The sequence below is a fragment of the Centruroides sculpturatus genome, unplaced genomic scaffold (genome assembly GCF_000671375.1).
Source record: "Centruroides sculpturatus isolate CEXI.00-Female unplaced genomic scaffold, Cexi_2.0 scaffold331, whole genome shotgun sequence".
NCBI classification, from domain to species: Eukaryota; Metazoa; Arthropoda; class Arachnida; order Scorpiones; family Buthidae; genus Centruroides; species Centruroides sculpturatus.
In genome coordinates, this window is record NW_019384523.1 from 184,918 (window position 1) to 200,262 (window position 15,345).

General features: G+C 28.9%; 1 protein-coding gene across 1 annotated transcript in view; it reads left to right on the forward strand.

Annotated features, from left to right (window-relative positions):
* LOC111622797 (insulin receptor substrate 1-like) overlaps nucleotides 1-15,345 on the forward strand; it is a 90,458-nt gene that overhangs the window by 15,919 nt on the left and 59,194 nt on the right. The window contains exons 2-3 of the mRNA XM_023365214.1: nucleotides 759-963; nucleotides 11,305-11,769. Coding sequence (XP_023220982.1) covers nucleotides 11,557-11,769 — 213 coding nt within the window. The 5' untranslated portion in view covers nucleotides 759-963; nucleotides 11,305-11,556. The remainder of the gene's footprint in view (nucleotides 1-758; nucleotides 964-11,304; nucleotides 11,770-15,345) is intronic.

Sequence of the window (15,345 nt, forward strand, 5' to 3'; positions counted from 1 at the left end):
TTATCGTCTGCACAGTATGTAAATTAGGTACCGTAAGTCTAATACAGCACTAATTTTATACATTTCTTGTGAAAGAAACACTTCTTATTCAACGTCCATAAAAATTATTTATATTAATGATGTCTCCAAAGGTAAAGTTATTTTTCCGCCAAAAATTCGTTATCAGAAATTGCGGCCGTCGTTTCGCGTGCTGTTCCGCGATGAAAACCAGCTTTAAGCAACGGCGTAGTCGAACGGTGTAAGTAATCCTATAATTTTTTGTTTATAGCATAGTTTGTACGGATTACTCCCAAAAAATTATACGTGTTTTGGAAATGTTGAGTGGAATTAGTCTAGAATCGGTTAATTTTATAGAAGAAAACCTTTCGAACAGCCTTAGTCCGTAAAGTTCCCACCTATCGGGCTGCGATTGGCTCACTCCTACAACGTAATTTTCGGTTAGCGTGGAACGTATCTAAGCGTTATAGGGGGGTCTACTGTATATCTTTTCAGGATTTAAATTTTGTCAAATACTTTTTCCTATTTGTTTCAAATTTGATACAATGAAAGAACACATGTTCAGTTTGGGAATTAAATGTGGATAGTGTTGAAAGATTATAACATTTGCTGCATAGTTTGATAGAGTATTGAAGGTTGTAATCCTTCAACACCTATCTACAATATTCTTTACTGATAAAGTTGTTTTTCTATTTATTTATTTATTTATTTATTTTAAACAGTTATATAATAAATTCTAATTAATTTAAAATTATTTTCAGAATTTTTCAACAGTGGCATATTTGCAATCATGTAAAGTTATAAGAACAAAAAATGGCTTTGGCCTAAGACTAAAGGCCTGTAATATGTATTTTTATCATGTCAACTAAACAAAAGGAGTTCAGGAAAAAAAGTAGTATTTCAATTCCTACAAAAGAGGAAATGATGTCAGATATAAAAAAGCAAGGTTATTTAAAGAGATTGAAGGTAAGTTGTTTATATCAATATTTTTTATACTATAATAGTTTTAAATTTGTGCGGTATTCCTTTAAAGCAATATTTAAAAAAATGACATTTGATAAAACAAACAAAATATTTTTATATAATATTATTCTCTTTTAGACTTAGAATGACGTAAGACTGAAGGATGGAGAATGTTCAGTTAAAATTAAGAGGTTGATAATCCAGCAAAAATAAATGTGTTTTATTGAAACAACCTATGTTCTTAAACATTGTTCTATTGATATAATATGTTCTGGATATATTATCTGATGATGACCATTTAATGATATTTAAAATATTTGTTCAGTTAAATTTATTTTTTCTGGAATATCAAAATGTGTTTTCTGTTAAGTTTCCATTCCAGTTTTGTTTATGTATGTTAATTTTAAAAACTTGTATAAACACGTATACTGGAAACTGTTTTTTAAAACAGTTTCCAGTATAGCTTTGTAACAGATTACAGGATTTATTGATGAGTAATAAATAAAAACAGTATTTTACTTTCCCAGCTTGTTTGGTATATAACACAAGAAAATATTGGAATCATGTCAGAGTTTTTTGCAAATCTCTGCATTTTTTAGACCTCCTGAATCCAAAAATGTCTTCTTTCTACATATTCAAGAAGAAATTGTTTTTAACACTGACTACAAGGGAAATTTATATAGTAAAACCAGTCAAACAACTTAATCAGCTTAAAATGAAATTGTCTTGAACTGATTAAATTGATTTTGGTTGATTTTGTGTTTAAAGAGTTAATTTAGAAAGTGTTTTTCATTAAATTTTCTTAAACTGTTTTACTGGAAATAGTGTGGAAGTTTTAGTGTAAATAATATAACTAAGCATGCCTTTTACATAACATCATCTGTGGCCACTCAGTAAACTAGTCTGGTAGCCATGGAATTTCAAGTTTCCTCTTGTAATTTTGTCTGGATTAAAGGTGCCAGGTTATCAGTTGCCAGAAATTTGGCTTACCTGTAATAATAAAATAATTGAGATTTTTTTTAAAAGAATGTGATATGTTCTTAAAGTAGAGATTATAATTTTGGCTTAAATAAAATATTTTTTTAAAAGAATTTTTGCAACTGTTTTTTACAAATTTTTGTGAACAAAAACTGGTTTTGTTGAAAAGTGATTCTATTTTATATCATCAATAAGATGCAACACTTACAATTTTCATTATTAACATAATTATTAGTAATGTATCTTATTGATGATTAAAAAAAACTAATTTTCAGGATACTAAAGGAATTAATTTATCTGAAAATATTACTATAGATTAGTAAATTCCTGAATTTTATTCAGGATTTGAAAAACACTTCTAATGATCAAGATTTGTTGCTATTAAGTCAACTTTTTAAATGTAATCATTATTTTTGTATTCTATAACACTGTGCACTTATAAAAAATTGTTGATCAAGGTATTAATATAATTGTGTGTGTTTGTGTTTTTTTTTTCTTTATAACTCCTGTGTCTTTGTCCAATCCAAATGAAATTTGGCTTAGGTGCTACTTATGTTTTGACAGAAAGTATAGGCTACTTAATGTAAAGAAATATATGAATTTATATTAAGTAGCATATACTTTCTGTCCAAACATAAATAGCACCTAAGCACATATATAAAATATATAATTTTAAATATAAAAAAATATGTCCATGACATGGGACTATCAATTTCAGAGCACTTACATTAGTGACATTATTTATCTTAATAATAGCCATATTGTATCACTTCTACAACAAAATTTTTAAAAGACTTTCTATTATTGACATTCTATTTTCTCATAGAAAGTAGTCCTTCATTGATGGGAATTTCTGCAGTTACTGATAAAATATTAAAATATTTAATAGTTCATAAATTACTACAGTAACTGCAAAAATGACAAGAAGTAAAAAGATTAGATTTAATGGAATCTTAATAGTACTGATGGGACTAATGGCAAAATTTCTCCCAATTCAGATTCTTTTGAATACTTTGTAAAGTTTATTTTAGTTTAGAAAAATGAATGATTTACATTACAAGCACAGTACATTCATTCATTCATTCATTAATAAACTTATGAATAATCAAGCTTAAGAATGGAAAATGTTCAGAAAATCCAGAATTAATCTTTTGAAAGAAAAGTGAAAATTCTCCATTTATATGTGGATATGCATGCATTTATTGTGTGCAGGTAACCCCCATATAACATGGGAGTTACGTTCCAAAAAATTGCCTTGTTATGCGAATTTGTGTTATATGAAACAAAGAACTAGTGCCAAAAGGGGGTTAGGTTCCAAAAATTAAAAAGCATGCTGTTAAATCCTTACTTAAATCGGATTTATTATTCATTTTTTTCATAGGTAAATTACTTATTTAAGTAAATATTTTATTAGAGGATTATTCATCCTATATGATGATCTCGGCATGAACATCATCAACTGGTAACAGTTTTTGGGTGCGTTCATTAATAGCAGTTGCTCTGCAATGGGAGTGCACTGCTGTTGGTAGGCATTTCGTTCCAATGGTGAAAAAAAGATGGCGGCACTGCACTATCGATAGTATCAGGATGGAGGAATCTATAATTTTAAAATATGAGCTTTTAGAACGATTAGAATGCTCGCGTGGAGTTACATGGAGATATAAAAGAACACACCCTTTATTACATTTTATGTTGTACGAGGGTTTTACCCAATTCTTGAACCATGTTAGAGTGAACCCGTGTTATAAAAGCACCGTGTTATACGCATGGGCGTAGCGAGGGGGGCCTGGATGGGCACGGCCCCCCCAGTTAACCTGGTGCCCACCCCAGAAAATCGCAGCCAAAAAGGTGTTGAGCCGATTTGCAAAAAGAAATAAAAGATTGAAGCTGAAAATTCTGAATCCTAAAAGTAAAAGGTCAACAGCTCCCTGTGCCCAAAGGAAGTTTCATATTTTGTGTGTGTTAAGTTATTGTCAATTCTTATGGAATATTCATTTTAATGAACAATAATTTGAAATAATTCAATTTTGTGTCAGGTTGGCCTTTACTAGGCCCCCCATAACAAAACTCTGGCTATGCCCATATACGAGGATGTTCCCAATTCTCAAACTGTGTTAGAGTGAATCCTGTTATAGAAGTGCTGTGTTATACGGGTGTTACCTGTACTACAAAATAAATTTGTAGTCTCTTTTGGATAAAGTTAATATTGCAACACTACCCCAAAGAAATTACAGCTAATTTCCATTTACTCAATGAACTATCCAATCATGTCATGTAGGGTTGCCATCTTTGGAAACTGCTTTTATGGTGGGGGAGGGTAAGGTAAACGAGAAGATGCACTTTTTTCATGCTTTTCACAATAGGCATGTCCTGTAAAGGATTTAACTCCATCATATTTAATACTAAATGAAGTTTGGCAAATGATGCAATGAGCTGAATGAATATCATCATCACGAGTTAACTGATTTTTGAATACATTCACTTGAGCCAAAAATATCTAGACTGACTCATGTTGAAAATCAATTTTTAAAACTCAAAACGGCATTAAACTTATCATGAACAAGTATTTTTACTCAGAAATGTGCGAATTACATTTGAAAATTAAACGTATTACAGCATTATCTGTGAATCACAACAAAAACGTTCATAATTATAATGAGAAAGTCATTTTATCATTATAAGTAAACATACTAAATATCCAACACTTTTGCAATTTCTACTGCAATGCTATTAAAAAAAAATGTATCATGGTACTATATTTGCTGCATCAAAAGAATTTAAATTTTATCACTGAAATTTCCTAATTAATGAAACAAATAATACATTCAGAAAAACAAAAAATTGATGTTAATATTTAATACATACAAAATTGTCCATAGGAACAAAAAAGTTGATACAAGAGTATATCTCAATTGTTTACCAATTAATATCAAATGTAATCCTGAAGCTGCATTAAAAGCCGAAATTGCATAACATAACGGTAATTAAAATGTTTACTTATCGCATTAATTTAATCTTTATATATGTTAAATGAATACAAGTTATTCTTTCCATTGAAAATTTTCTTGTTTGTTGAAAATGTTTATTTGTATAATTAAAACTATTTTTTACTGGGTTTTCTAGTATTTATGAAGCTATAATATCATATCCAGTTATTAAGGAACATTACTTTTAAAGTTATCATATTCAGTATTTGGTATTGATATTTTAATTTTTTAAAATTAAGTATAGTATGAACAAATTTTTCTAAGACTTTATTTGAGGATGATTTTTTAAAATATTTATCATGAAACATTGATCATCATAATGGCTAAATTTAAAAAAGAATATAAAAGGAAATGAATTTTTCCTTTTATAAAAGGAAATATAAAAGGAAATGAATTTTTCCTTTTATATCCTTTTATTCTAATCCATTTATTCATTAATAATAATTTTCTTAAATAAATTTCTTTTAAAAGAATATTTTAATTATCAATTTGCTAATAATAGTTAAAAATTATAAATTTATTAATGAATTTTTTCATTTAAAATTAATAAATTGAAACTTGACTATTTAAATAATCATTTTGTTTGTTTCTTAATATTTCAAGGTAAATTTAATTTTAAAATTTCAAACTGCTATAAAAAAAAAGGAAAATNTATGTGCAGTGTTATATTTAAAACTAATTTGTTAATTAATTTATTTCCATTATTTCATAATTTACCTGAAGCAGGGTGAAGAATATTTTCAGGACTCAAAATTTCCCCTGAACATAAATTACATACAAAATTTTCCCAAAAATTGTTGTACACTAGCACATAAAACGAAGCATTTTATATGTGAATTAATAGTTATTACTATGTATTTTGAATTATTCTAATTAATTAATTAAATCATATAAATAACAAGCAATTATTTTATTGTGACATCGTCACAATTTCAGGCTGCAATTTTTAATCATATTTTCATTTAATTTAAAATACATGGTACGATCCAAAAGTTCGGGGACTGCAGTAATGTATGACAACAGAAGCATGTATTTGAAATTACAGCATATGAAATTGATTCTATCAATTTCATATGCTGTAATTCACGTGATTAAATTGCGAGTGCTGTTGTTTTCTTTCAGAGATAGTTACCTTTGTTTCGCGACATAATAAAAATGGAATTTCAAGAACAGTGCTGCAACATTAAATTTTGTCAGCATTTAAGTCAGTGTTTTTCAACCTCTAGCAATTCACCTCCCCCTTCAACGTAGTATCGTCCCCTTTCAATAAAACCATTACGTAGTATCGCCCCTTCACTTCAAAATTCCAATGCTGAGGGCCAAGGCTAACGCCAAATTCATACTGCATTGAATAGACTAGTGACTAGTATAATGTTGTTTGTTTAATTATTGTACGATATAATGAATAAAATATATAATTATTCTTAATATAATGTTTTATTATATCGCCCAGAAAATTGTTTTTTGCCTCTCCCCAAAATATAAATTGTTACTAATCGCCCCCTCAATATGGAAAAACACCCACATGGGGGCAATATCGCCCCCGTTGAGAAACACTTGTTTAGGTAAAACACCTATGGAGACTTTATAATTGCTAAGAAACGTGTATGGTGATTTTACCATGGCGAAATCAAAGGTGTACAAATGGCATTAGCATTTTAAAGAGGGCCGAGAATCCATTGCAGATGATGAACACGCTGGCCGACCTTCGACTTCATGGAACAAGGAAAATGTTGAGTTGGTCTCAACGTGTTCGCAAAGATCATCTCCAAACCCTTGAAAAAATTGCTGCGGCTACTCACTTATCAAAGACTAGTTGCTAGCATATTTTAACAGAAGATCTTAACATGCACCAAGCAAAGGAAAAGTCATGATGGTGGTGTTTTTTGATTCTCAAGGAGTTGTTCATTCAGAATTTATTCCCGAAGGCAGAACAGTAAACAAGGAGCATTATCTAGACATTTTATGTCATTTGAGGGAATCCATTTGTCGTAAATGGCCACAGATCTGGCAAAGTGGATACTGGTACCTTCTACATGCAATGCACCTGCACATTGGTCCCAAATGGTCACACAGTTTCTCGCCAAAACTCAAATTAATGTGCTTCCACACCCTGCCTATTCACCAGACTTAGCCCCGTGTGATTTTTATTTGTTTCCATCAATGAAAAAGTATTTGCAGGGATGCCGTTTTGTGTCATCATATGAGATGAGTGCAGCATCGCAGGAGGCCTTACGGGAGGTTTCAAAAAATGGCTTCCAGCAGTGCTTCCAGAAGTTATACAAGCGCTGGCAAAAGTGTATCATTGCCCAAGGTGATTACTTTAAAGATGGTTATGCATTGGCAATATAAACTTTTTAAGATAAGGAATTTTAAGCCAAGTTTCCAAACTTTTAGATCATACTACGTATATGTTCTCCACCTCAAATTAGTAGTGTCTTGCCCCTGTATATCATACTTTTCATGTTAGCAATGGAGTAATCCCAGTCATCTAATTCCTTTTAGAGAAAATTTTTGAATTGAAATAACATGAATTCTGATGCAAGCTGAAAGTTTGTATATAGTTAATCAGGGCCTCCTGACCCTAAGCTTTTCATATCTGGTCTTGATTTTCATCTATTTAACTCAGTTCTTGAGATTAAGGAAGGACAGACAATAGTGGGAATTTATAGGTCTATAATTTTTTCAAATTGCAGCCCAGTTAAATAGGCCTACTGTATAATTTTCCATGCAACATTAAACTAATAAATTAATGTAAAAACTTTTTAATTAAAAGAATGCTTTAATTTAAACACACATTATTGCAGGGTAACATATACAATTATAAACTTGATATAATAAGCCTACATTGATTAACAGACATTTTAACATCCAAAAATACAAAATTTCTTTACGACAATAGCATGCAATATTTTTCTGAAAAATTTACCAGTGTTTGCAAAAAATAGCAATTTTTACTTTCCAAGCTTTTTTTATATATAACAGGGAAAGTATGGTAATCAATCAAAAAAATGACCCCCCCAGATTTTTACATTTTTGGACTTTGGACCTTGAAACATTGAGAAATGCAAAAAAGTTTTGGAGTCTTTTCTGTATGTATGAATATTAGAGTGTATATATGTATGCATGTGTGGCATGATTTTGTTTACCCTCTTTGAAGCTGTTTTTGAAACTCCTGTGTTTTTGTTGAAAATTTCTGAAGTTTTGTAGGAGATTTTTGTATTAGAGGGATTGATGGTATCGAATTTTGATTGTTAAAGGTCAACAGGGTGAGAAGATAAAGGGTGTCATGTCATATCTCAAGTAGGGTTGGATTTAATGACGATTTTACTCATTACTAGCATTTACAATTTATTATAAAATCCATCCCTACTTTCAAAATTAAGCTTTTTGCCATTTTATAATAATTAAAAATATAAAAAGTTTTTTAATAAAATATAACAAATGGTACTACACACAGTTTTAAATGTTGCTGAGAAATTTAAGCAAACCCTTGCTGGATTTTTGTTTTGACTGACTTTTTCATATATTTTTTTCTTTCTGAAAGCATGACCATGCTTTTACATTATTTTTTATATTCTAATAAGTTTTGGGGGGGCGCTTCTGTCTGCTGAAGCTGCTGGCGCGTTTTTTTACTCACTTCAAATACAGGTAAAGAATGTATCCTGTTTAATAATTTTACGTTAAAATTTTATTTGTTTGGGCTGTGTGTTAACATTATAATTGTTGGAAAATTTATCAACATAATTAATATGCAATGCTTGCCAACTAAAAGAGGAAGACCACCACTTCAAAAGTTAAAATCAACTAATAGAAAGGAAACTGCTTCGACCACTAATACCAGGTTAATTACTGATTACAATTTACACGTCGAAAGAACTTCTCCTGAACCATCTTCTGCAAACATAGGTTTGAACCCTGAAACTACACTTCTAAGTTCACAACTATCAGGTGAGCCATATGATTTATTATCTTCTTTGCCAGGAAAAAATTCATCTGATATATCAAGTATAACACTATGGAATAAAATTTCTGAATTAATTAATGTTTCTAATACGAGAATATTAAGTCAAATGACTATTATCAAAGAAGATTTGGACCAGATTCATAATAGTATCCAAGAAACTAAAGTCCAGAATCAAAAAATGAATAGCCAAATAATTAATCTTGAACAACAAATTGCTAATTTGAAAATAGAAAATGAAAGTATGCAATATCGAATGGACAATATGGTTAATGCGCAACATCGAAATAATATAATGTTATATAGATATCCCAGTAAAACTAATCCTACCAAGCTAGAAGTGTTTAATCTTATTAATGAATCATTAGAACTACATGAAGTTACAATGGATGATTTAATAGCGATTATTCCAATAACTAAATCACAGTATCCAACAATTAAATTAATTATTAAAAATACCCAAATAAGAGATTATATATATTCGAGTTTTATAAAAATGAAACAGCAAAACCTATCGAACGTATGGAAAGAAACTCAAATTTCACAGGATCTTATAAAAAGATCTAGATTAAGACGTAAACAATTAATTCCTTTTTTAAGTGAGTTAAGGAAAGCAGGTAAATATCCAAAACTCCGAGGTGATTCTATACTGTTGGGCAATTATTCTTTGACATATAGCTATGTGCTGGAGGGGCTGGTATACTTGGATTCTTTTACCCCATATTTTACTTCTGAGAATACTCCGCAATGACATATGATCAATTTAAACTCTCCTATTCAAGACCTACGTATTGTTGAGTCTCAATTATTAAGTCCCTTGCATGCAGCACATAATAATAATGAAAGTTTATACCGGATATAAGAATTTAAGAATGAAAATTATTAAAGCATTACTTCAGTTTAAAAAATTATCTACATCAACGGCATTCAGTCAATATTGTTAAGCCAAAAATTTGTATTTCAATCTATTAAAATCTAAGAAATCTAATTACTATAAAAAAATTCAACAAATAATCTTAGAAAATAAAAATAGTGAACTTTTAAAGTCTACGATTAAGAAATTACGATGTTTCAATTGTGATTAATCAATGCAAATAGATTCTTTTAAATGGCTAACTTTTTTAACAGATTTACAGGAATTACAGTCTTCCTTATGCCGATATAAAAAATTTCTTTCAATGAAAGTTTAGATATTCCAATATCTATCGAAGATCTGGATATATCAATTTGTAAATTAAAAATGAAAACAGCTCCTGGAATGGATATAATTACCACTAAATTTATTAAACTTCTTCTGCCAGCGGGTATGCAAGTTCTACTTGTTCTTTACAATCATTTTTATAAATCATTTATTATATTCTTACTGAGTGTCCAAAGATTGAAGAAGCGTAATGTAAATTCAAATTAAAAGAGATTTTTTGATTTAAATTAAGAAGAAAACTTCAGAACTAATTAAGAAAAATTTTCCATTGTATAAGATGTATAATATTCATTACTTTTTTGTTTATATTTTAAAGAATTTGAAAATATGATATGTAGATTGAATGACTAATATGTTTAGCAAAATTTATGTAACAAGATATTTAAAAAAATGTTTCAATAAGTAATAATTGTATTTTTGTAATTCTCTAAAGCTAACCCCCTGTAACAAGAATTTTCTTATTACAATAAAGTATTTGTAATATTCTAATAAGTTTTAAAGCATGAGTGTCAAAATATACCTACCAAAAAAAAAAAAACGAAAGGAAATGTTTTTGAAGTAATAATAAAACTTGTTAGCTATTTAATTTAGACAATTCAGAAAAGTTTTTAAACACAATTCATTCATTTGCAAATTTTCTATGCAGAGAACAAGTGAATATTTCATTTGAATTTAAGCCTACATAAAATTTCACTTATTAAATAATAATGAAAAGCATTTTGAAATAAAAGCTGATTTTTTTTTCTTTTCTTTTCTTTGGATTTTTGTAAAAATCAGTAACTGTGACCAACTCATCTTTCATATACTGTGTCTCACTCATAATATCTCTTCATGCTTAATTTTAATTCTTTTAACCAGGCATTTAGATATGGGACATTCCAATTTCACTTTTAAAACACAGAATCTCCCTGGATTTTGGCAAATTTTTCCAATTAATGTCTATAGGCTTAGCCAAGGTACTATCACATTTTATTGTAACATTTTTACATCTATTGTTATAATATTTTTCTAATGCAAATTTCCCCTGAACCTCATTTGTGTGATCAGACATATTCTGCATCCAAAAGTATCATAAACATGAAATTGGTTTGAAATAAAAAAATATCATTTATTTGTTTTTGAAGACTGCTTATGTTATGTTTTTAAAAAATGTCTTGTTTAAAAAAAATTTAACTTTTTCTGTTTATGTTTAAAATCTGATAAAAATTTTTTAGACAATGAAGAAGAAATATTTTGTGCTTCGGACTGAGACTCCAACAGGACCTGCTAGACTTGAATATTATGACAATGAAAAGAAATGGAAAGCTGGTATCCAACCAAAACGGAGCATTATATTGAAGACCTGTTTTAACATTAATAGAAAGTTAGATTCTAAACAGAAAAATGTTATTGCACTTTATACTCGTGATGATTGTTTTGCAGTTGTAACTGAAAATGATGATGAATTAAATCAATAGTTAACAGCAATGTTGGAACTTCAACATGGTACTCTTGGTCTGGAAGGAGATACAACACCTAAACCTAATTTTGAACATGTTTGGCAAGTAATTGTGAAAAATAAAGGTTTAGGAAGTAGTAGAAATATATCTGGCACTCACCGCCTCTGTTTAACTGCTAAGTCTTTGAGTCTTGTAAAGGTGAATCCTCACAGTGACAAACCTGAGTCTTTAGAATTTCCTGTGAGTAAAATTTATGATTTTTAAACTCTATTATAACTCAAAATTAATATCTGAATGAATTTTTCCTATATGTATTTAAACTAATTATTTCATATATTAGATTGTTTTAACTGTATTTGTTGATAATAAATACAGCCATTATAATTTCCTTCAAATAGATCATTAACAAACATAGAAAGAAGATATTGGCTTCTAATTTTTATGTTATACTTAATTAATATTTTTATGTTAGACTTCATTTTGTTTGGTCCTGTATAATGATATATTTTCTTCAGTCTTTATCATAGCAGTAAGAATAATTTATTTTATTAGAAACAAATTTGTTTATTGACATATACTTGTTGACAGCAATAAGAATTTGTATACATTAAAACTAGATTTATATTTATAATTATTTTAATGACAGTTTTGAGTTCAAATTGTTATTGACTGATGATGTGGCCATACTATAATCATATAACCAATTAAATATAGTCAAATTTAAGTATTTTATGCCGTTGTTAATTTTTTTATAAATTAACTTTTTAAACACTGCAAATAAATCATTAACTCCAGCAAACATTGATTTATTTGAAAGCTAACATCTTCATTTATGATTGAATACTCATTATCAGTCTTCTAACATAAACAACAAAATTCAAAAAACAATAAAAACATTCAAAATTACAGAATATTTCATTAATCATTAAATTTTAAACTTTGATGAAACACTTAGTCTGTTTGTTACATTTAAAATATTTCTTGAGATGCCTTTGCCATATTTTAAATTACATAAAGATATTAGCTTGAAATTGAAGGACTTCATGAGAAAACTGTAAAGAATTTTTACAATCTACAAAACAAAAGTAAACAAAATTTAAGAATAACATATGAATTCAAACTACATTTTAAATCAATTGCCTAAAAAATGGCAATTGATTGTACACAACCTCATTTAATTTCATACAAAGATGTCTAAGCAAACAGAAATGCTTCAGCATCCTTAAAGTTATAAATTTATTATTCCATGATGATTTATAAATTTCTAATTTCTAATCTTCCGAGGTCAGATATGTCACTTTTCTTATAATTTCAGTTTTCCTTGGGTTTCCTTCCATATCTTAGTTCATGGTATAGGCTGCCAATGCTGCAATTGTCTGGTTTTTCTTTATTGGGCCATTGTGCTCCACCATTCTTGCCTTGAGGGAACATGTGGTAGCAGCAATCTATTCCATGTCTTTACCACCCTTATTATCCCTAACCACTATCAAGTATTATATAAGTTTTGATTTTAGGAATTAAACTACCACCATATGTTTATCCTGAGAATATTCCATAATCCCTATCACTTCAAGTTGTTGGCATTTATAACCTTAGAAGAGCATTCTCCCATTGTTTGAATGTTATGGACATGACTGTGGAATTAATAGGCAGTATATAACGAATGTAGCATAAGAGCACCAAAACTATTGAGTGTATGATCCAGCAGTATCAGAATAAAATGCCTGACAGGTTACATAAAAGGGACATCAATGAGTAAGGTGGTCAGATATATCTTTAAGGAGATAGCCAGGATGAGTGGAAAATCCTGGTTTTAAAAGGAATTCTATGGTACATATGCTACTTAGGAACAAAAAGATCAGCTGAATCTGCTTTGATTGCCTGGAGTATACTTGTACTGGTTAAGGATAATAGAGATGGTAAGGACTTGGAATATATTGCTGCTACCACGTGTTCCCTCAAGGCAAGAATGGTGGAGCACAATGCCCAATAAAGAAAAACAGATAATGACAGCATTGGCAGCATATACCATGAACAAAGATGTAAAGGGAAGCCTAAGAGAAACTGAAATTATAAGAAAAGTAAGTGACATCTCTGACTCAGAAGGTCAGAGATGTCCCTTACTTTTCTTATTTCTTTAGTCTCAGAGGACTAGAAGAATTAGAAATTTTTAAATTGTCAGACTAATAAGTGTATAAACTTTAATCTATTCGATGTTGAAATTTTTATTTGTTGCCTGTGACGCCATGCTGAATTTTCATCAATGTTAAGCCTAAAAAAATTTCTTTTTAATAATAATCATATTTACAGTATCATAAAAAATTATTTTTTATGTTTCACAAACAAAATAAATATATTGAATAATATAGAAACAAAAAAATTATATTTTAAAAGTTCATTTTAATATAAAAATTGTGACACATAGCGACATCTAGTATCAAAAACATTTCGATATAAACACGAAAATATTCGGGATCACCCACGCAGGCCAATGAGGTCAACACAAATATTTTCAGGAACAACATAGGACAGGTTAAGGGCACACTAAGCACTTCCATCTGTAGTTTTTTTTTTTTTTACATTTAAATGTAGTTTTTAATTCTTATGTTTGTTTTATAAATGCAATGTAGCATAATAATGATCACTTGGCACCATTCATTCTTTTATTTCAATATTCATTGAAATAAAAGAATGAATGGTGCCAAGTGATTGTTTTACGCTACATTGTGTTTATAAAACAAACAAAGATGCGACACGGTTTCAAAACATGGAAGAAATTTTAATTCTTATGTTATTGCTAAATTTTGTTTACTTTTGTTTTGTAGATTGTAAAAATTCTTTACAGTTTTCTCATGAAGTCCTTCAATTGTATTTGACTTTAAAATTACCATTCAAGCTAATATCTTTATGTAATTTAAAATATGGCAAGTGCAGTTCAAGAAATATTTTAAATGTAAGAAATAGACTAAGTGTTCCATCAAAGTTTAAAATTTAATGATTAATGAAATATTCTGTAATTTTGAATGTTTTTGTTCTTTTTTGAACTTTGTTGTTTATGTTAGAAGCCTGATAATGTCATTCACTCATGGTCAAAAACATCAGCTGTTAAATAAAAGCTGGATCTAAAGGTTTATTTTCAGTTATGAACAGTTATATTAATTAGTTGTTCTATGATATTTCAAATTACATGAAGATATCAAGTAATTTTATCAATCACTAATATACTACATGTTTCACACATTTCCAGCAGCCACCTGATGTTACAAAATCCACAGTACTTTTTAAATGTTCTGGAATTCCAGAACATTTAAAAATGTTTAACTACCAACACAGGTCTCTAATGGAAATGCCTGAAGCTGGCCATTGAACAGGGTTAAAAGCATTTACCCTTTGGATTTTGCAATGTCAAGTGGCTACTGGAAACATAGGAAAGATACTGTAGGTTAGTGATGTAATAATTCCAGTTCTATGTATAGTCTATGTTTAATTTTATCAAATTTCAGGAATTTCTTTATATATAATTATACAGTCAACATCTTAACAGACCACTGACAGGAATATAAAAAAAATGGCCATTGTTTAGAAAGTTATTTTATATGAATTTTAAAAAGAAACATTCTTAAAAAACTGGCCACAGTGTAGAGATGGCTATTATTGGAAGTATATAAAAATATTGAATTCTAAAAGAAATGTTTAGTAAATTTTTTAAAATAAAGTTATAATGTATTGTCTATAAAGGAATACTAAATGATGTAAGTATCAAGTGTACTTGGAAACACTTGAATTTGTCAAAAAAAAGACAAGTTTTTTGACAAA